Raw genomic sequence first — 23189 nt, forward strand, 5'->3', positions numbered from 1 at the left:
ACGCGACCAGTGCTGGATATAGATCTCCTTTAGCTCTTTTCATGTGTCTCTGTCTTGTTCAGCTTGCATCTAGTTATTGCTAACACGCTGTAGATAAAATTAGTATCTACACAATAGGAGAAACATGAATAATGTCCCAAAATGAGATAGAGAGTATAAAAAAATATGAGAACTATTGTTACAAAATATGAGAGCTCTTACCTGTAATATAAGAATGTCTTAAACACTAAATAATGGTTGAAAAAGCTATCCAAAGGTACAAAACGATTTACTAAAGAGAAAAAGAGAGAAAGACAAATAGCATAAATAAAATCAGTACAAATACATAAAGAACTAAACAAAATTCCTACTACTAAATACTACTTACTAGTTAACAAGTCTTTCAAAAGTGTATGTGCACTATTGTCTATCTAAGTCATTATCACGAAGATTGTGAATGTAAAGATGAACCAACCAAGTGGGTCTAAGGCTACCAATGCAAAAACTTTTAAAACTTATTATTGATTACTTTTATACCATAAGCTGGACAAACCTTTTACAGATTCGGAGAGCACTGTATAAATGTGTCAGGAGTAAATCCTTGATGAGTTTTTTTAGGGCTTTAGGCCGGGATGCCTAATTTTTTGGGGAGTTTTTTTTGGAAAAGTTTTAAGCGCACAAAAAAACTATAATACTAAAAACTCTTGACAAATGTTTAACAAATGTTTGACAAAGGTTGACATTTCTTTTAGAGTGGTTGCAGTTTTGTCAAAAGTTGAGTTAAATACTAAATTAAAAATACTACTGATAAATAGTTTTACATGTTCGAATGGATTTATTCGACCAACGCTTCAGGTCGTCAGTACATTTAGTTAGTGGGCGTCCTCTGCTCCATATTGCTTCTTGCTTTGGTCTCCACTCTAAAATACGTTTTGTCCATCGGTTGTCTGATAATCTTGCAGCGTGTCCCAATTCCATTTTAACGACGCGATTTTTTCGATAGCGTCTGTTGTCTTCGTTTAGGATTCGGTCTCTCAGAGAGACATCCAACATCTGGCGCTCCATAGCCATCGAAGTCACGCGAATCTTATTAACTACCTTTTTTGTGAGCGATAATGTTTCTGCTCCATAAGTAAGTACAGGTAACACATATTGGTCAAAGATTTTCCTTTTGAGGCATATGGGTATATCCCATTTAGATCAGATTAATTCTAAAAATAGTTGATGTTGAATCCTTCTACTAAATATTGTGTTTAATCTTTTACGTGTGTCGCCAGTTGTTATGATAACCAAAATTTACTTTACTGAAAATTGTATTTATTGTTTGGCTCTCCCAGAAAAAAATACAGGAAAAAATTAATTCACTAAATTTAATTTTTTTTTATTTTTTCTACGATATTTTCTGTGCCAAATATTATTCTCTACTATACAAAAAATTACACTAGTCATTAAAATTAATAAAAAGTAAATTAAATAAACATTCATATAGATGTTATAGTAATAAACTAAATGTGTATATCCTACTGAGTAAGACTTCGCACTAGGCTAAACAATAATAACAATGTATAACAGTAAGCTATAACTTGCATTTGAAATTATTATTGAATTTGTCCCTAAGAGGGAGTGAAAGCTGTTTGTTTAATATTAATAATAACAAGATAGTCAAGATAGATAAACATATAATAGCAATTATTGATGCTAATTGTAATATTATTATCCTATTGAACTAACACCATCCTAATAGGTTTAGTAACAAAAATAGGCTCACTAACTGATATCTATACGGCCATACTTCCCTACAATAACCTGCTAACTCAGTCTGTCCGTGTCTCATCATAATAACTACTTTCACTCTACTAAGTTTATTTCTACCCAACCACTTTAACCTAATATGTCTCAACACCGAACATTTTTCCAAAAAATGTATCACATCTTCACTTTCCTTCGTGTTACACATTGAGCAAAACCTTGTTTCATTATTTTTGCTAGGTCGATCATTCAAATATAAAACTCTACATCTTAATTTGAACAGCCCTCGAATGTCCCCAAAATTTTCCATTTCTAGTAGATAATGCATATTTACTTTTACTTCCCGCAGTTCTTTGTAGTGTCCACAAAAATTTGATTTGAGTGCCCTATTTTCAGCCTGACGCTGTATCTCCTCCTTCTTTTTTCTATCATATTCTCCATCATACTAAGCCAGATATCTCTCCATTGCCATTCACACCTTACCTCGATACCAAAGTTTTCATCCAATTTTTCCACCAGCCACACCTTGCTCTCATTATTTCTTTTAAAGGAAATTTTGTCAACCTATCATTCGAATATCCTAGTATTTTTTTAACATATTTTTTATGTAAATTCATCGTATATAGGCTGACTCTGGCAATACCTGTTTTCAAATCTAACATAAAGTTGGGACAATACCTTGGACAAGAAAACATTTGTTTTATATAAAATCTTCTAATTATTTCCACCTCACCATACTCACAAGGCCCCATATCTGAGACCTATAAGTTAAAATTTAACTAAACACCGACTCACATACTCTTGCTTTAGTCAAAAAGGGTATATTAGCCTTAGACACTAAAGTACTCCAAGCCGTGTGAATCGCCACTTATGCCAATTTCTGCCGCTTTTTTAGATGAGCTTTAAACGACAACTTGGGTGTTACTAGCATTCCCAAATAATTATAGTGATTCACTACCTCTAATACTCGATCATTCAGTTTCTAAGATTCCATGGTCATACCACCTCCTCTTCTGAATGCAAGAATTTTGGATTTATCTAAACTATTTTCAACATTCTAATCTAAATTTTCTACTAAATCCCTTTCAACGTTTTCAAAACACTTCTCCCAGTACTCTTCTGGCCTCCACTCGCTCTACCAAAGTTGGAAAATCTCTCTGCTCCAAAAATGTGACCATAATATTATGCCCCAATAAGTATCAGTCACCCAGTATATCATTTTAAAAAATATTTGACAAGAGAATATGAACTAGATATATTTTTATAGCAAATTCAGTATTATTTTTATTTATTAAAGAAGCTTTTCAAAAAGGTTGGGTAAACCCCCTTAATAGAAAAATACCCTCTTCCACATAAATTTTCAAAAGTATTATTTTTCGATAGTATTATTGCTGAGAGAGACATATTTTCAGCTTATTTCTTTTTTTCAGACAACAAGGAAGCGTCCAAAAACACGAATACAGCGCTCTGAAGACAGATGGAGGAAACGAAAAATTTCGAGGCGAACGCCAAATCCGCAATGGAGCTTTTATTACGTGCAGAAATAATCTCGAAAACAACGAACGATATGAACTGAAAACCCAGCTTGACGATATTGGCTCGAGAGCCGACAAGCATTGGTAAGCGAGAATTATAGGAATTTCTGTATTATTTTTTTTTTCTTTTCTGTATTGTTAAGATATATGTAAGTAAAATTTATTTGAGTGGAAAATTTTATTCGGCTGTTTTATGCTTTCAATTCAATTAAAATCTGTAAAATTAATTTACAGTAAGTAAATAGTTTATTTAACATTTATATTTAATTTAAGTTGATTTTAGTTGAGGAATTTGATCACCTTGTTGATTTGGTCTATGCTATTTAAGAATCTTTAAAGATGGTACTTTATTTTCAGAGACTTTTTGGATATGAGCTGGTTTGGGTACAAATACAAGAGTTATTCTCCCTCTTGTATTTTTATCGAGGAATTTGATATTTGATCATCTTGTTAATTTGTCTATGCTGTTTAGGGCCTCTTTGTTAATAAGACTTTATTTTCAAAGACTTTTTAATTTTAATTAAACGATATTAGGGGACATCAATTAATTTTATTAGTCGGAAAATGATTATCCAATATTTCAAGAAGTGCTACTCCATACTCTTCTTCTTCTTCTTCTTCTTCTTCTTCTTCTTCTTCTTCTTCTTCTTCTTCTTCTTCTTCTTCTTCTTCTTCTTCTTCTTCTTCTTCTTCTTATTCTTCTTCTTCTTCTTCTTCTTCTTCTTCTTCTTCTTCTTCTTCTTCTTCTTCTTCTTATTCTTCTTCTTCTTCTTCTTCTTCTTCTCCTTCTTTTTCTTCTTCTTCTTCTTCTTCTTTTTCTTTAGATTTCATTTCCTCGATTGAGAGTGAAGATAAATATTAAAAACTTTGATTTTGTTTACCTTAGTTGTTTTGATGTAAGCCCTAATCAGTATCGTAGGTTATACGAGTATGTTCTACCAGAAGCTAAAGGAATTTAGTAAATAGGTAAGATATGATAGAATTAGTTACAGTATCTCCAAATAAATAATGATAATAATAATTTTAGATGTTTCCCGAGACTGAGGGTTTCCTACTTGCCATTCAGGATCAGGTTATACCAACTAAAAATTACCTGAAATATATTGTTAAAGATCCTCAAGTCCAAAATGACAAATGCCGATATGGATGCCAAGCCCAAGAAACCATCCAACATCTTACCGGTGGCTGCCAGGCATTTGTCGGTACTGATTCTAAAGAACGCCATGACTCAGTAGGAAAGATTATCCACCAAGAACTAGCTGACAAACTGGGACTTCTCCAAACCGACCATCTACCTTATTATCAATACGTCCCTGACAGAATGCTTGAAAATGACAACTACAAGCTATACTGGGACCGCACTGTGCTTACAGACCAACCAGTGGCGTATAATAGACCGGATCTCATATTAGTTAATAAAATTACTAGGCAAACAACACTTATTGATGTGGCGATACCCAACACCAATAATTTACGTGTTAAATACAACGAAAAGATCGCCAAGTACAGAGATCTAGAAATACCAATCAGGAGACAATGGAGAATGAAAAGTACCCAGACAGTACCTATTATTTTATCTACTACTGGTGTTATTCCCAAAAACTTCCTAGAGAACATAAAACAGCTGGGTCTAAATGAACATGTCTATAAGATCATGCAGAAAGCTGTACTCCTCGCGACGTCCAGATGTGTACGAAAATTTTTGGGGGATACTTCAACATACCAAGTCACCTAGGGCTCGATAACACGGAAAGAGTCCCATCAGAGCTCAATTCTTTTGATACCGTAGGTATCTGGGATGAGTGAATTTTTCCCTTAGAGGGAGTGTGAGCCGTATGGCTAAATCTGGAAATAATAATAATAATTGAGTTTATTTATATCAAAAAAAAATTGAGTTACAATATAAATTTACATATTTTATACATATATATATAATTTCGGTTTACAACGTTCTTCGACGTCTTCCGATTTCCAATCTCCATCTCATTCTATCGTTCCATAGATCGTCCTCCAGTTCTCTTTCTCTGATTTCTTTATCCACTCCTTCTCTCCAACTTCTTCTAGGCCTTCCTGGTCTTCGCCTACCTCTTGGTTGCCATTCAAGAATTTGTCTTGGTATTCTATTCTCCGGCATTCTCCTTACGTGTCCGTATCATCTGAGTTGTGTCGTTTTGATGTCATCAACAATATTATGTATAACCCCCATGATTTCTCGGACTCTCTTGTTTGTTATTCTGTCGCGTCTGGAGATTCCCGCCGAGCGGCGCCAGAAGTCCATTTCTGTTGCTCTAAGCATTTTCTCTGATCTGTCTTTTAGGGGCCACACTTCGCATCCATATGTTGTGATACTTTTTATTATGGTGTTGTATATTCTTCTTTTATTGTTTTTAGAGATGTTTTTATCCCACAGTAGGCTGTTTAGTAAGGCTATGCCTTTCCTTCCCTGTGTATTTCGTTCCTTAATAGCTGCATCTAATTTTCCGTCTTGAGTGATCTTTACTCCTAGGTATTTGTAGTTATCACATAGTTTGATGTCTTGATTTTCCTCTACGAGAAGGGTATGTTGATCTCCTCCGATACTCATGTACTAAGTTTTTTCCATATTCACTTCCAAACCCCACTATGTAAACTCTTCTAATAGTTTTCGCATCATGTAACTAAGGTCTTCAGAGTCCTGTGCGATGATGACCTGGTCATCCGCAAAGCACAGAGTGTACAAAGTTAAGTCTATTAGTGGTATGCTCATATTCGTACATTTTTTCTTCCATTTGTTGAGTGCTGCTTCGAGGTATATTTTGAATAATGTTGGGGATATACAGCATCCTTGTCTTAGTCCTTTAGTCACTTTGAATCCCGGTGTTATCAGATTTCCTGTTTTAATTCTTGTTGTTTGTTGGTAGTACAACGTTTTTACTGCTTTAATCAATTCTATATTTATATTTGTTTTCCCCAGTGCCTCCCATAATTTATTAAGCGGGATACTATCATATGCTTTCCTAAGGTCTACGAACGTCAGATGGACTTCTTGGCCACGAGCAACTTTCTTTTCAATTATCTGAGTAATAGAGAAGACATGGTCTATTGTAGATCGACCTGCATGAAAACCAGCCTGTTCTTCGGCTTCCATATCTTGGTATTCTTCTTCTATTCGATTTTTTATTATTTTCTCATATATTCTGCTAATACTACTAGTAACTGCAATTCCTCTATAGTTTTCAGGTTTCGATTTATCTCCCTTTTTATGGATGGTGCTCATATGCGATTCTTTTCATTCGTCAGGTATTTCATGTTTATTTATGCATTCCTGGAAAAGTTGTCGTAGTCGTTGAATTAGTATTTTGGGTCCATGTTTAATGAGTTCCGGAGCTACATTTCCGGGGCCAGGGGATTTGCCATTCTTTACATGTCTGCATACGGTTTCGACTTCTCTCTCATTTATTCTGATTGGTGACCCTATCAGCCTGAAGCCTGGTAAACCATAGTTCTCTATCTGTTTGAAGGGCTTTCTTGTCTCTGTTAGTAAATCTTTAAAGTATTCTTCCCAAGTTTGCGGTGATATGGACTGGATAATATCTCTTTTTTTTTCTGTTGTTTCTTTCCAAGAAAGTTTACACCAAGAAAGTGTTAGAAAACTATATAAACGTAGACTGGAACAAAAACTAATTGAAACGGAAGATGATACCAGGAATCTTAATCAGTTATACAAAACCATCAAAGAATGTATACACGCCGCTGCCCTAGAAGCACTAGGGCGATATGAAAAGATCGGACAACAAAAACCATATTGGTGGGATCAAGATATTTCGCAGGAAATAACACAGAAAAGAAAATTGTATCAAAAATATCTGAACACAAGAAATGTGGAAGACAGAATCGAATACAAAAGAATGCAAGCGATGGTCAGAAGAAAAATATGCCAAAAGAAAAATGAATCCTGGGAAAAAAAGTGCACCATGATAAATACATATTTTATACAATATGTATAAATTAACCCAGTTTCTCACAGAAGTTGTGTATCACATGGAATACAACTTGTACGTGATGGTTGAGTTTTTTTTTTAAACTATTTTTTTTCGCACAAATTACAATTATAAAAACTTAGTAGTAACATGCAAAATGTTGACAAATTACAATTAGAAAAACATAAAAGGCAAAAATATAACATTTATTTGAAATTTCAGCCCATGGATCCATTGTTTTATATTTTTTTTTTTTAAATTTCTTCTTATAGTTATAGTTATAGTTATGTATTATTTTGATGGCAGATGGTACACAATTGAACATTTTTGGTCCCAAAAATGAATTCAGCGTTGGCCAATAGTTTTTCTTTTTTTGATACTAATATCGTTAAATTTCTATTTCTAGTTTGATATGTATGGTGGGTACAATTCAGAAGTGATTTTTCACTGTGTAAATATAATAACGATTTGTAGGAGTACAACTGGTTTAAATCCATGAAATGGCTGTTTGTAAATAATTAGTCCACTGAAGATCTTATACACCCTCTATATAATATTCTAGTTATCCAATCTTCTATAACGTTTCGATTTTTAAGGTGAGCATTGTATGATCCACCCTATCCAATAATCCCATAGGACAGCGATTCCCTAACTGTGGTACGCGTAAACTCGGTTCGCTATTCCCAGTCCGAACTGTCTAGTGCATTTAGTAATTATTTTTTTGCGAAGTTAGTTACTTTTTGACAGACTAAAAGTGGCTGGAAATTACTATACAACCAAGCACACGTACTCACAGCCAATATTAATAGTAAACAAACTAAATAGTAAATAAAATAGAACTTTGCGAATTACCGACAATTAATATTTATTTATCTGCACCATATAATAAATGGTTATGTTAAATTATAACGACTAAAATATATTTTTTAAATATATACTATCCAAAATTTGATGAGTTTAGTATACACTTCCACTATTTAGAATAATTCTTCTTTTTTTTTTAAAGAAAGAAGTCTGCAATAGTAGGATACTTGAGCTATTAATACTGAGAAGTAGGAATTGTTGTGTTGTAGGTTTCCGACAATGAATCTGTCAAAATATGCCCGAGCTAAGCGAATGGAGTTTACCACCAGTGGTACGCGACGATTATTAAGGTGGTACGCAAGCAGCCATAGGCCATACACAGTAAAATTTACTGAGTTAACAACCCCACGGCGCGTGGGGGCGCCGTCTCGTCTAAAATATAATTTCACTATTTGAGAGAGTGAGTCATCGTTTAAAGGACCAGAAATGCGGAAAGCTGTTTGGAAATTCAGTGACGTACACTTACTTTTATTTTAACGTTAATTATATTTTATTTTTCAAATATTAATGTTTGAAATAGGCCACAATATATTTATTTACAAGTTTTTACTGACGTTTCGATCTCTATATCCAAAGACCGCTTTCAAAGATATAAATGGTAGTTATATTTATTTTATTTGTTTATTATTATATATTTTTATAATCTTATATTGTTTATTTTCTTTTTTTTTCTATCTTTAAAAACGGAATAGAGATCGAAACGTCAATGTATTAAACATGTAAATAGATATATTGTGGCTTATGTCCAACCTTCTCCCTAAAAATACAGAATGCCACAAACAAGCAGCTATAGAAAAATAAATATATCTGTCATTTGTATGTTTGAAAACGGTCTCTTTATAGACCATCATTTCTAAAAATACAGAATGACAAGCGAAAAGCCATAGAAAATAAATAGTACTATCATTTGTATAATTGAAAACGGTCTCTGGAGATAGAGATCGAAACGTCAATAAATAAACATATAAATAAATATTTTGTGGCTCATTCCCTACATTCCCCTAAAAATACAGAATGCCACAAACAAAAACCTATAAAAAAGAAGTAATTTTGCAGAAAGTTTACTGATGCCAACCGGCTGTCGCGGAAGTTACGCTAAAACGTCTTTTGACGTGACCCGTCCTTAAACAGTTACACAATGAAATTTTTTTAAAACAAATTTTAAGACAGTTTCCACACCACCCCAGAGGTATGTCTTGTGGCGCGATACTTTTTTTAAATGGGTGTTCGGAAGAGCCATATTGTCTTATTAAATAAAATGAACAAAACACTTAAACAGTATAAAACAAAACAAAATAAAATCCTATAAAACAAAATAAAATTCTAAAAAACAAAATAAAAATAATGTTTGATGTGTTTAAACACAAACACTATACACACTTACTATGTTCTTCTCGTTTTTTTTTGTTTTTGGTTTTTTTATGCTGATGTTCTTATTAAACTATTAGAAAATATTATTCGCTGTCTAAACCTGAAGATGCAGTGCTGCTATCGCTGTCATTATCTTCACCACCTGGTGTAATTATAATTGGCTCTAGTAAAACTTTGATATGAGTGTCAAGTTCCCACATACGATGTTCTACTTTAATTATGTGGCCTATACATTTAGCCCATTTCGCTGGAGTTACATGGAGGATTGCTTGAATCAAAAGTTTCTTAATTTCGTTTAATTTGAACGTTTTGTTATTGCGTGCTACATCTCCTTTCACTTGCTCCCAGATAAGTTCAATGGGATTAAGTTCGCAATGATAAGGTGGTTGACGCAGAACTTTGACACCATAATCTTTTGCAGTTTCATCTACAGCATATTTAAGATATTCAATTTTTTTTAACCGTGCAATGTCAAGAAGCTAAATTTTAAGCATTGAATCTTCGTATGCAATCCCCTTTTCTGTAAGCCATTCTTGAATCCTCCCTTTCAATTTCTTTAATAATCACCTGTTTTTTTCAACTCAAATTGAAGAAAACCATCATCAAGAAACCCTGTATCACTTCCTATATGGGTGACGATTAAATGCCGTCCCTTTCCTGATGGAGCTTTTAATCCTGTATATCAGCCTTCTATAAATGCTTCGCGTTTACTTTTGACATTTAAATCTTGCCAAACTTTTCCAACTGTATGACCTTTTCCAACCTTGGTTAATCCAGGTTTCATCCAAATAACATATTTTGCGTCCAGTGCTGCGAATTTTGCGTATTTCTTCTAAATATTTTCTTCTCCGCACAATAATTTTATTTTTTTCTAATAGCATACTTTTTCTGTTGAGTTTTACATATCGAAAGTTCATTTCACGCATGGTCCTGGGTAAGACTCTACGAGATATCTTGGGTAAGGAGTCATCGTTTTCGAGCTCTTGAGAAATATTTTTCAGTGTTGGAATTTCATTTCGAAAATAAAATGAATGAATTTTTCGACGTATAATATTCCTTGTCTCGTCATCCAAAACAATGCTTGTCCTACCTCTAGTTTTACCTTTTTCTTGCTTTTTATTGTCCGATGTATTTTTAAGTACACGATAAATACAGCTAACGGATACTTTTGTTAAACTGCTACAAATGTCGACCGCTTGGCTAACATTTAATTCCATTTTTCTGTCGACAATTGCTTCATAAACGTTTCGTATTATTACCTTCTCTTCGGACGTTAACATTTTCCGTCTCTTTTGCGGAATTTCATTTTTGGAATCAACATCAGAATTTTGCAGTCTTCTCTTGGAACAACTCGGTTTTTTGTCCAACTCCAATAAAACTCAAACCAAATAATCACAGAATATAACTAAACATTTACTATAAAACGACAAACTATAACACTCGTATTATCAATAACACGTTTTATCAATAACAGAAACTTATCGCATAAAATACCCTACTCTCAGATACGCCAATGTAAATAACCTATTGTTGATGGGCACTCGCTCGACAAAAACTAGTTTGACGGTTTTCTGTGGATTTGAATTGAAACGAAGTTCCGTCGCTAATTCCAAAGTTGCCAAACGATTGAAAAATATTGTTTTAAAATATCGATTTTTATTTTATAAATTTAAATATGTAACGAAACGGAACATATAAATAAAATTTATTTCATTGCAATTTTGTGCTTAATATTTACTATTGAAAAGATCAGGTTTTTTTGTATTTTTATGACGGTAATAATCGCTGCATGGAAGAATACAGGTTTTGTATGACCATAATTACTACTTGTGAACAAGAATTGGCTACACTGTTCGACAACTTCTGGTCAAGTCTACTATAGAGAAGCACAAATAAATATACTACTTTATATATTTTGTCATTTCTTATGAGGAAACGCAAATTGCAATCGAGAAAACAGGCAGTTTTCGAGGGCCGCTGTGTACATTTAAATTTGAGGATATTCCGCGTTTAAACTATGATATCACTCTTCTAAATTGAGGGTTTCTACTTTAGTTTGCATTAAGCTCCGCCTATTTTGCTGGCCAGCACATCTTTCGGCGACCGCGAAGCGAGTCAAACAGTGACAAAGCTATCGAGCGTCCGCACGCACGTCCAACCAGCTAGCATTCGTCAAATTACCTATCTAATTTGTTTTAACTCAAGTTTAATATATTTGAATTAACATGGATAAGTGGCTTAGTAGTGTAAAAAGACCTTGTGCTCAAAATAATGTACCACCAAGTTCATCTCAAGAATTAAATTGTGCAGTGATTTAAGATGATGTTAAAAATTCTTTACCATCGATTTCCACTTCGGAGCCAGATTGTGCGGTAATGCAAGAAGATAAAATACCTACTAAAATTCGAAAAATTACTAGAAAATATGACCCAGATTACATAAATATTGGATTCACGGTGACGGATGTAAATAATGAGCCACGCCCTCACTGTGTCATCTGCTTTGAAATTTTATGAAATCAAAGTATGAAACCCTCATTACTGAATCGTCATTTTAACACAAAACATTCTACATTAGTAAGCAAACCGAAGGATTTTTTCACCCGAAAATTAATAGAAATGAAAAGCACTAAGAAAGTCATATCTTCATTTACTGGTAGTACAGAAAAATCAGTAGAGGCATCATTCTTAGTTAGCCTAAGAATTGCAAAGTCAGGAAAAGCTCACACAATTGGCGAAGAGTTGTTGTTACCTGCAGCAAAAGATATAGTTACCTGTATGTTGGGTGAGGCGTCAGCTAAAAAGCTAGAACTGATATCACTGTCCAATAATACCGTTCAACGTAGGATCGACAGTATGGCATCAAATGTTAAAAATAAAGTCATCAATCATGTAAAAAGTAGCGATTTCTTTCGATACAACTTAATGAGAGTACAGATGTAACGAACTATGCTCAACTTATGGTTTACGTGCGGTATATACATGAAAATAAAACAATTAAGGAAGATTATTTATTCTATGAGCCGGTATCAACACGAACTACAACGGATGAAATTTTCAACAAACTGGATGAATTCTTTGCTGAAAATGGACTTGACTAGATGAATTGCGTTGGCTTCTGCTCTGATGGCGCTCGAGCTATGACAGGTAGATTCGGAGGTGTAGCCACAAAAGTAAAATCTGTTGCTAAGAATTGTACTTTTATGCACTGTAGTATACACAGACAAGCGTTAGCAGTAAAACGAATGCCCGAACAATTTAAAAATGTTCTCCAAGATGCAATCAAGGTGGTAAATTCTATTAAATCTCGGGCACTTAACTCTCGTTTATTTTCAAATTTGTGTTCCGAAATGGGTAGTAACCATATTCAGTTGCTGCTACGTACAAAGGTTAGATGGCTTTCGCGAGGCAAAATGCTGAACAGATTATTCCAGTTACGTTCTGAGGTGCAGCTGTTTCTGATGGGGACTGATTTTGAATTACGCAATCGACTGACAGACGAACACTGGCTTATATCATTGGCTTACTTATCAGACATTTTCAATCGCATCAACGACTTAAATCTAAGTTTGCAAGGTAGATCTACAAACAGATTTTCAGTAAATGACAAAATAAAATCATTTATCAAAAAATTTAAATGATTGAAAAGAGCGTGTCGAATGAGAACCTAGCATCTTTTCCTAATTTAGAAAATTTTATAAGTGAAAATGAACTTACAGTGAGTGAAATTGTGATCAATAACATCAAAAATCACAGCCAAATGATCGGTGAAATATTTGAAGCATATTTTAAAGAAGATTATTCGGAGTTCAATTGGATAAGGAACCCATTCGCTTCGGATCTGGATAATGTTCATGAAAATTTAAGTGTAAATGAAAAGGAATCTCTGATAGAGTTTTCTTGTGATGGAGCTTTGCAAGTGGAATTCAACAAAGAAGAGCTGTGTGAATTTTAACTAAAAGTTAAAAATTAATATCCATCGCTGTCCAGAAAAGCATTACTGTTTCTAATTCCATTTACAACCAAATATCTCTGTGAGAGCGGATTTTCTGCTATGTTGATAATAAAAAATAAATATCGTAACAAGCTTAACATAGACACTAATTTGCGCCTGAAATTAAGTACAACTGAGCCAGATATTTCATCTCTTGTCTCGAACATACAGCATCATTTTTCACACTGAGGATATTGTATTTTTTCCTATAATTAATAAATAATAATGTTCTCATAAACAGTTGTTGCAGTGTTTATTATTTTACCATTTTCAAGGTTTTTGAAAGATTACCACAGTTCAGTGGTACGCTACTAATTTATATTTTCGTGTGTGGTACGCGAGATTAAAAGTTTGTGAACCATTGTCATAGGATAATTGTGTACTAGAGAATAGTATAAAATCTTCAAGTGGTGAACATCCAGGAAGTCGCGAAGATATTTGAATTTTGGGAGTAAACCTCTTATTTTTTGGACTATATATTTAATATGGTGATCCCGTTTTAGGTGTCTGTCTATTACAATACTAACGTAATTAATGTTTTCTGCTTCTAGAATTATTGCATCGTTGTCAATTTCAAGTTAATTAAAGTTTGGTAACCCAGTGTTGTATGACGAAAACGGAAAGTGTTTAGTTTTTTCAATATTAAATTTTAACTGGTTAAGTTAAAACCATTTTTTTATTTTTCCAAAGTCCATTTCGACATTTCCCTCTAATTTTTTCCAATTATTATTGCTATAAAAAGTGGCTGTATCGTCAGCGAAACTTATGATCTGGCCTGAGGTCTGTAATATATGTGATGTGTTTATATAAATAGTATATAAAAGCGGCGCCAACACCGTTACTTGCAGGACTCCGTAAGTCACAGTTCTGGACATTCTGATTTTACCATCTACAGTTACCTTTTGCTGACTGTCACTTAAGTAGCTCTCTAACAATTTGAAGGACATACCTCTGATCCGTAATTTTTTAGTTCATGTACCTAACAATATTGTGTAATTTATAGAATAAATGCTTTGGAGAGATTGTCGTACGACCGTAGCGTCCTTCTGGTTTTCAGGGGTTTCTGGACGATCTACAACTACAACCGCCGCTCTCGAAGAGGATCTCAAGTTTCGAGAGTCCATCTTCGTATTTAAGGAGTTTATTGAGATACCGGCCGTTACGGGCAAGAAGTTACGCCGAGCCTTTGTGGTAGGTAAGGGGACACCGGCAATCAGAATCCTCTAACAGTTCGAGCTTTCTTACAGACAAAATATTCTTACACTGACTTATATGTATTAGAATTCTGATGCGTGGTGTATATCTCAAGTTCCACAAAGATGTCGGCCTTCTCGCTTCGTGTAGCCGCGTTCCCTCTCCTCGAGAGAGGTACAAGAATGCCGGCAATGTCGACCCTTCCTGCTGCCAGTCGCTTCGTATAGCTACCTTTTTGTTAACAGTAATTCATATAGTTACTATTTACATAAGGTTTCGGAGACGACGAAGTGTTATTGCAGCTCAACCTGATCGGAAAAGCCAGTACAAGTCCCCGTCGGGGCTTTTATTCGCTCTTTACCGTGACAGGCCCAAATAACGCTGAGGTCAGTTCGACACGATTTGAAGTACTTATAAGACCAATGTCTTTTCTATCTCAGAAAGTCGTGTTCTACTGTCAGGAAGCGTTTTGTAGTCGACACGCCGGTTCTCGTACACTTGATGATTTAACTTCTAAATTGGATAACCATTATTAGGTATTATTCTTCAATTTTTGGACGTCTTCGACGAAAGCAGGATATTGGTTAATTAATAAAACTCAAATGTAGCTTAGAAGCGCACCGAACCAACAAGGTCTTACGGGGCTAGTAGTGTATGACGACTGGATCCCGTTCGGAAGATGTGCTGCTCTTTTATACACATCGTGTTTGAGAATTTTCAGCACACTTCCGCCGAGAGGCCAATGACAGCGCAGTTAATAACGAGCGCTGTGGTTGGCCGGCCAAAGTAACAATCTTTGTCGTGATTGGTTACCTTGGCGACAAGATCTACAAATATACATAAAGAAACTTTTTTATTATCTAAAGAATTGTAAATATTTGTTATCAATTTACCAATTGCATCTTCTGTAGACCTGCCCTCTCTAAAGCCATATTGACTTTTAGATAATATATTATGTTACTTAAAAAAATTATTTAGATGAGAGTTTATAATTTTTTTAATTTCTTTACCGAGATTCGAAGTCAAGCTTATTGGTCTATACTTTCCAAGTTTACTACGATCTCCACCTTTAAAAAACTGTTTAATGATACCTGTTTTTAATACATTGGAAAACATTCTAGCAGATTGAGATCCAATTTAATTAAAACGTTAATTATTGTTAGTATTTTTTATTTATATTACAATAACCAATAATAATGTGCATTGAAATATTAATATTAATTATAATATTATAAACTACTGCTATTAGATCCTTATTATATCGTATTACCTTAAGATAACTGAAAATTCAGTTCACCTACAGTATATAGACCATGTTAAACTACCCGTTCGATTCATCAGTGTTTCCTAGTTAAATTACTTTAATGAAGTTGGCTATGGGAAATTGCGTGCGAATGAACCATATGAAATTCTTGCTAAAATTAGAATTTCCCTTCACGCGAGGAAAATTATTGGGTATTAAATTAATTCTAATTAGAAATATACACACATATCGGGATATAATTTAAAAGGCTACATCGGAAATTTAAAAAAATGGTGAAAAATTTAGATACTGAAAGTGTTTTCTTGGAATATTTTTAAGTTCAAAATTATGTTTATATGGTAATAAACCACAATTTATAGAATTACATGTTACATTTATTTTGAGGTTTGGATTTCCAATACAAAAATCATATTCAAAAATTTTAAAATAAGATGATTTCCAGCCAATATGACTAAGGATGTAAGAGTTAACAACAAACCATTTAATATATCAGTGTTGAACTTATACGCCCCTACAGAAACAAGCAATGCAGACGAAAAAGAAATCTTTTATGATAGGTTTGAAGAGGAGATAGAAAAAATACCCAAAGAAAATGTCATATTTGTACTAGGTGACCTCAATGCCCAGGTTGGAAAAGAGGACTTTTGACAACAAATTGCAGGAACGCATAAAATATACGAAAACACGAATGACAATAGGCAAACACTATGTAACCTAGCAACAAGAACAAATTTGTTAATAATCTTAACAAAATTTGAACACCCTAAAATACATAATGTAACTTGGAAGTCACCAAATCAGAAAACATACAGTCAAATTGATCACATAATGATTGATAAACGAAAACAATCGTCAATAAAAGATGTAAAAACATTTAGATGTGCTTGTGCAGATTCATACCACTACATGGTCACAGCCACTATAAGACAAAAAGTTAAAATTGGTACAACACAGTAAAACCAACATAAAAAGTGGAATGTCGATAAAATGAGTAACGAAGACATAAGAAAAAAATATGAAGAGGTAGTAACAGTTCAAATAAAAAAAAAATATAAAGCAGAAGATATAAACACAGAATAAAAGACGATCAAAAAATCAATAGAAGAAAGTGCAAATATGCAGGTAGGTAAAAGTCAGAATAAAACAAAAAACGGAAAGTTTAACCAAGAATGTAGGGAAATAACAGAAAAAAAAGTGCAAGCCAGAATTAAATTGCTAAGAACAGATAAAGAGGAAGACAGAGAATAATAAGGAAGACAGCAAAATAAAAGAAGATGGGTAGACGAAAAAATGCAGGAAATAGAGCACGTAAGAACAAACAGAAATACAAAAAATTTTTACAAAAAGATTAAAGAACAAAATATGTGGAAAGAAGTAAAAATGCCAGGAGACTGGGGGATGGGATAGATTATAACAATATTTAAAAAGGGAGACCAACAAATTTGTGAAAATTATAGAGGAATAACGTTACTAAATACATCATACAAAATATTGACATCAATAATAAAAAGGAGGTTACCAAAGAACACAAAGAAGTGGATTCACAAAGAGAAGATCTACAACCGATGCAATACACACAATAAAACAAATAATGGAAAAAGCAAACGAAAATAAATTAGAATTAGAAATGTTATTCAAAGACTTCAAACAGGCACTTAATTCAAATAAAAGAAAAGGATTAATGATAGCACTTAAAAAATTAAAAACTCCAAATAAACACAGAAAATTAATAGAAATGATAATGAGAACTGCAAAAATTAGCATAAAGACACAAAGAGGAGAGACAGAGAAATTCAGTATAAATAAAGTAATGAAACAAGGAGGTGCCTTATCAACAACGCTATTTAATCTAGCCTTAGCATATCTACTACAAAATATAAATAAAGGAAATCTAGGAACAAGAGGTGGTCAAATAATCTCATATGCAGACGATATTGCTATTATTGCAAAGAACAGAAAAATAATGAAAGAAGATCTAGAAAAAATAAAAGAGAAAGGGGAGGTAATGGGACTAAGTAAATCAAGAAAAAACAAAAATATTAAAATTTAGGAAAAATCAAATGAAAGAAAAGACCAAAATATAAAATTCTGAGTTTAAAGAAGTAGAATAGTTCAAATACCTAGGAGTTACAATAAGAAAAACCGGAGAAAGGAAGTCCGAAATAAAAAAAAAAATATTAGCAGCGAATAAAGTTTATTTTGTGCCCCATGTGCTCCAAGTATTCCTATTTCCTGATTTTTATGGAATTTAAAACTTCGCATTGTTTTCCCAGTTGTTCGAGAACTTGTTCGTTTGTTTTGCGATCCATCCATGATATTTTCAAAATACGTCGGTAACACCACATTTCGAATGCTTCTAGGTTTTTAGTGTTGGATTTTTTAAGTGTCCAAGCTTCAACCCAATACAAAAGGGTAGAGAAAATATAACATCGAAGCATTCTTATTCGTAGCGATATATTGATATCTCGATTACAAAAAAGTTTTCTCATTCTATTATATAGGGACTAGACAAACAATATTAATTGATATGGCGATCACTAATAACAATAATCTGCTTGATAAAAATAACGATCATAACGATCATAAGATCATTATGTCATTCCTAAAAATCTCTTAGATAACATAAAACTGTAGGTCTTAATAAACATATAAAGCGATAATGAAGCGATACTACTGCCAACATCCAGATGCTGAAAATTTTTGGGAGACTATCCAATGTATCAAGTTACCTAAGGCTCAATAACACGAAAAGGGTCCCACCAGAGTTCAATCCTTGTGATACCATAGGTTTCTCAGATGGATATGTTTTCTCCGTTAAGTGAGTGGGAGCCGTGTGTGTTGAATCTAATAATACTAAATAAATAAAATATACTAATTTTTTATCATCCAAAGTGGTTATTGTCGAATACTGTGTAGGTTGGAAAATTGGTTTACGACCATCTGATTTTGGTTTTCTTAAGCTTCACTGTAATTTCTGTGTATAAATATTTTGTAAAGACAACCTCTTGTCTACAAATATATATCATTTTAAAAAGTTTGCTGTAGAACGTTTTTAAAATATCGGTAATTATAGTACCCCCAGTACCATTAACTCAAAAAACAAAGAACAAAGAAAAGTTTTCTTTGTATTCTGAAACAGATGAATTGCAAAAATAATGTTATACAGATTGAACGAATTTAAAACGGAACATACGAAATCAATGTATTTTGGCTCAACTCCGCTCTAGGTGGTTGGCCAACAAAAGGTTGTCAAATAATTATATTATAAAAATCCAATACTTCAGCGGGCTGCTGGATTCTGAATTCTTTCAAGAACAAGTCAAAACTCCACCCAAATTGGTTGCCTAGAATCACTGAAAAAACTAGACTACACAAGCAGTTATTATGCTGTCAAACCACTTATCGCTTCCTTATAGTCCAAGAGATAGAGCCGAAATTTTGAACTGATCAGTAATATGACATTTCTCTATTGGAATATATTCATTGTAACTGGGTTAAGACTTTGCCTTACAGGCGGACGCCCCTCGTGGTACAGGGGGTGGCTATACAGGGATGAAGTTGTCATTTTTTTCGGAAAAATTAACGATCGATAATATGGCTGAAAATTTGCCCAGAGATATATTTAAGAAAAAAATGTGATTTGTAAAGTAAATATGACTTTAGTTTGAAAAAAAAAACATTATCATAATAACATTTTAAAACTACAAAATATTCTATAAAAGATTCAGACGATGACGTAGAGTTTTATCAAATGTTTTAGAAAAGTTTTTCTAATTTTTTTTTTCTTATCGGAAAAATCGTTTGAAAATTTTTGGAAAAAAATCATGGTATAACTGACAGAAAATCGAAAGGATTCTACAAATTAGATTTTACCTCAAAAAATTACGAAAATTTTCACTTACGGAAATTTTTTTGGAAAATTTTGAGGAAAACTCTACATGGCGCTTTTCAGAATAGTAACAGAAGTCAGTTTGGAAATTGTTACCGAGACCTAAAATGCGCAGGCAAGTGGTACATTTGATCCCGTTTTATGGCTCCCTGTAACAACCCAGCTGTCCGCTCTTTTCGATTTAGAGTTTTTAGGGGCTAAATAATGAGCCATGAAAATGGCGGACATATTACTTATCGTTAATTTTTCCCCAAAAAATTGCAATTTCACCCCTGTCCGCCACCCCTTATGTATCCACTCTCGCGTCCGCCCTTTGGGATTTCGTCTAGTTATACCAAGATCTTACTCTGGGCCAATTTTCAGCCATATTATCGATCGTTAATTTTTCCGAAAAAAATGACAACTTCATCCCTGTATAGCCACCCCCTGTACCACGAGGGGCGTCCGCCTGTAAGGCAAAGTCTTAACCCAGTTACAATGAATATATTCCAATAGAGAAATGTCTTATTACTGATTCAAAATTTCGGCTCTATCTCTCCGACTATTAGGCAAGCTCCTCTTTCCTTTAAAGGAGACAGACAGTTGAACGATATTTTATACAATGTCTATCACCGGGTATGGATTTATTTTTGTCCAAGTTTTATATTGGTCCACTATTTCAAATGCAGTTCAAACAGACATATATTAAATTGTATGTTCCGTTTTAAATTCGTTCAATCTGTATATATATATAATATATATATATATATATATATATATATATATATATATATATATATATATATATATATATATATATATATATATATGATGTAAAATTCCACAGAAATAGAGTTTATTATTGTGGTGAAGTTGCCAAATATTGCCAGATATAATGGTAGGCTATCAATTCGGATTTTGTACTGAATATTCCATTCACGTATTTATTGGAAATATTTCCCGTTTGTTTTCTACAAATCGTAGATAATTTGAAATGCTTGGAATATGTGACTATTTTATAAACTACGACTATTAAAAATTCTTATTGAATAGTGTTTTCCAGAATATTCATTCGGCCATTGACTGGTTGTCAATAGCGAAAAAAAACGGAAGTAACAAAATATTAAAAAAACCAAACTAAACAAAGAATATTGTTAGCATACTAGATATCCAGAAATACTATTTTTATTCTTTGTTTTTATCTAATATGTAAGTAGCAGAGCAGCTCCAGCAAAAATGTACTGTAACCATTGAACGGTCCATCAGAAACAGTGGGTGCCAATATGTAAAAATACAACTAACTCTGAACGCCAATGTGTAACCTTCAAGGTATAGGTTTTCACAATCTTCAATAAAACTCAAGAAAAATCCGAAAACCTTTGTTCCTCACCCTATCATGTCTAGTGAGTCGGCAATATCGTCTCTAATAGTTCCTTTTCATGGTCTAAATTTTTTATTTGTTAAGCATTGATTTATTTTCAATAGTTTAGGGCAGTACAACTCAATACTTTCTATTTTTCTTTTATAAATTATATTTTTATTTTCTTTGATATTTTGTTACTCCACAATAGTCCATGTAACTGCTTAGTAGCTAATCGTGATTGGCCAAACCTGGAATGTATTTATTCGTTACTTCCTGCTTTTGATGTTAATTGGACTCCCAAGTACTTAAAGGGTTTAGTTGATTTTATAGTTCCCATTTAAATTTGTAGGCTATCTGGCTTTCCGCTACAACTAAGTATTCGGTTTTGTCTATCTCAACTGAAAGTCTATATCACTCCCGTCATCGGCAAGAACAGCTTAGTCTTCAGCGAAGCGTATCATGCTCAATCTTTAGCCTTTGATTGAGATACCATTATTGCTGCACTTCCTTCTCCACACTGAGAGTGCCTCATTTCATATTTTGAAAAGTGTAGATGATAAGCAGTAGACTTAGATCCTTACTAAAAGGAATTTCTCTAAGAAATTTGTGTTTTGTTATTTGTCCAAAACATTGAAAGTGGTACATTATCGCATACTTTTGTCAGATTCATAAAGACCATTATGAGTTGTAAGGTTCAGAGTTAGTCTTTTCTTAATACCCTGATTTTTATAAAATATACTGTCTATACAGGATCTGCCTGCACTTTAAGACTCTAGATCTTGGATAAACGGCACATTCAATCCCGATAAAGATAATAAAACTAGTATACAAAAAGTAAGCGAAGCATTTATGAAACCTAGCCCTATTCTCTGCAATTCTCAGCAGAACCTACAACTAAGAATTAGCTTCCTAAAACGCTATTTGTATCCTGTACTGCTATAAGTATGTAAAACGTGGATCAAGACAGTTAAAATGATGAACAAGTTAGAAGCAATCGAGATGTGGTCATTTTGTAAAATGCCCAAAATATTATGAGTTTAACCTATTTCAAACAGAAGTACTTAAATTTATGAGTCACAAAGGATACTGCACGTACTTAATACTCAACAGAAAAAAAGAAATTTGCATTAAATATTCGTGGCTAGAAAACCTTCGTCAATGGACTGAACATCAGACCAATTGTTGTACAAGATCCAAAAAAATATTACCAAATTTTCATTAAAGCCACTAGCGCCTAGATCTGGGAACAGTACTTAAAGAAGAAAAAAAACTTTTTAATTATTGTATTAAATGTTTAATTTTTTATATTTTTTGGTTCCTCTTATGATTGAGTTATTTTGGATTATTGTATACCGAGCACTGACAGTTTTTTAATGTAATAGTAACAGATTTGGATTCAATTATGGTTATGTGTCATTTTCTTATTAATAGGTTTAGTTTTATTGATATGGGCATTTAATTAAGGTCGCTGAATCATGATTACTAGCTAGAACAACTCTATACATATCGCTTTTGTTCAATGACACTACATATTTTCTTATTTGTATACATTTTTTCAGTCATTAATATTCGTCAATATTGGATTCAATATTGACTAATAAAAAAACTGACTGAGAGAGCGTCAAAATATAAACCTTGGACACAAAAATTGCAATCTTGTAATCTTGCTGTGCCATTGAGAAACACGAAGCAACTTGATGACGAATTAGATGTTTTTAGAAAAAAATATCCAACAGGTAGCTTGGGAAAATACTCCCAGAATAACTTCTAGAACAAAAGGGAACAACTATCCAAAAGAAATCAGAGAACTTGTAGTAGAAAAAAGGAAGTTAAGAAAAAAATGGCAGTAACACAGAGCTCCACGAGACAAAACTAGTCTAAATAATTCTACACAAAAGCTAAAAAGGGAGATACAGAATATAAAAAATTTAGCAATTAATTCTTTTTTAAATAATTTAACAGCTGGTCAGAACACAGATTATTCGTTATGGAAGGCAACAAAACGAATTAAGAGACCTATTATTCGTTCTCTTCCTATCAAGTTGGAAAA

The 23189-nt window shown here is 33.2% G+C and overlaps 1 protein-coding gene across 9 annotated transcripts in view; it reads left to right on the forward strand.

Moving 5' to 3' along the window:
* Positions 1–23189, forward strand: part of Slob (Slowpoke binding protein) — a 244998-nt gene that overhangs the window by 135741 nt on the left and 86068 nt on the right. For all 9 annotated transcript variants that reach the window (XM_072537940.1, XM_072537941.1, XM_072537937.1 and 6 more), the window contains one exon: positions 3159–3347. In XM_072537940.1, the coding sequence (XP_072394041.1) occupies positions 3159–3347 (189 nt within the window). The remainder of the gene's footprint in view (positions 1–3158; positions 3348–23189) is intronic.

The sequence above is a fragment of the Diabrotica undecimpunctata genome, chromosome 7 (genome assembly GCF_040954645.1).
Source record: "Diabrotica undecimpunctata isolate CICGRU chromosome 7, icDiaUnde3, whole genome shotgun sequence".
Lineage (NCBI taxonomy): Eukaryota > Metazoa > Arthropoda > Insecta > Coleoptera > Chrysomelidae > Diabrotica > Diabrotica undecimpunctata.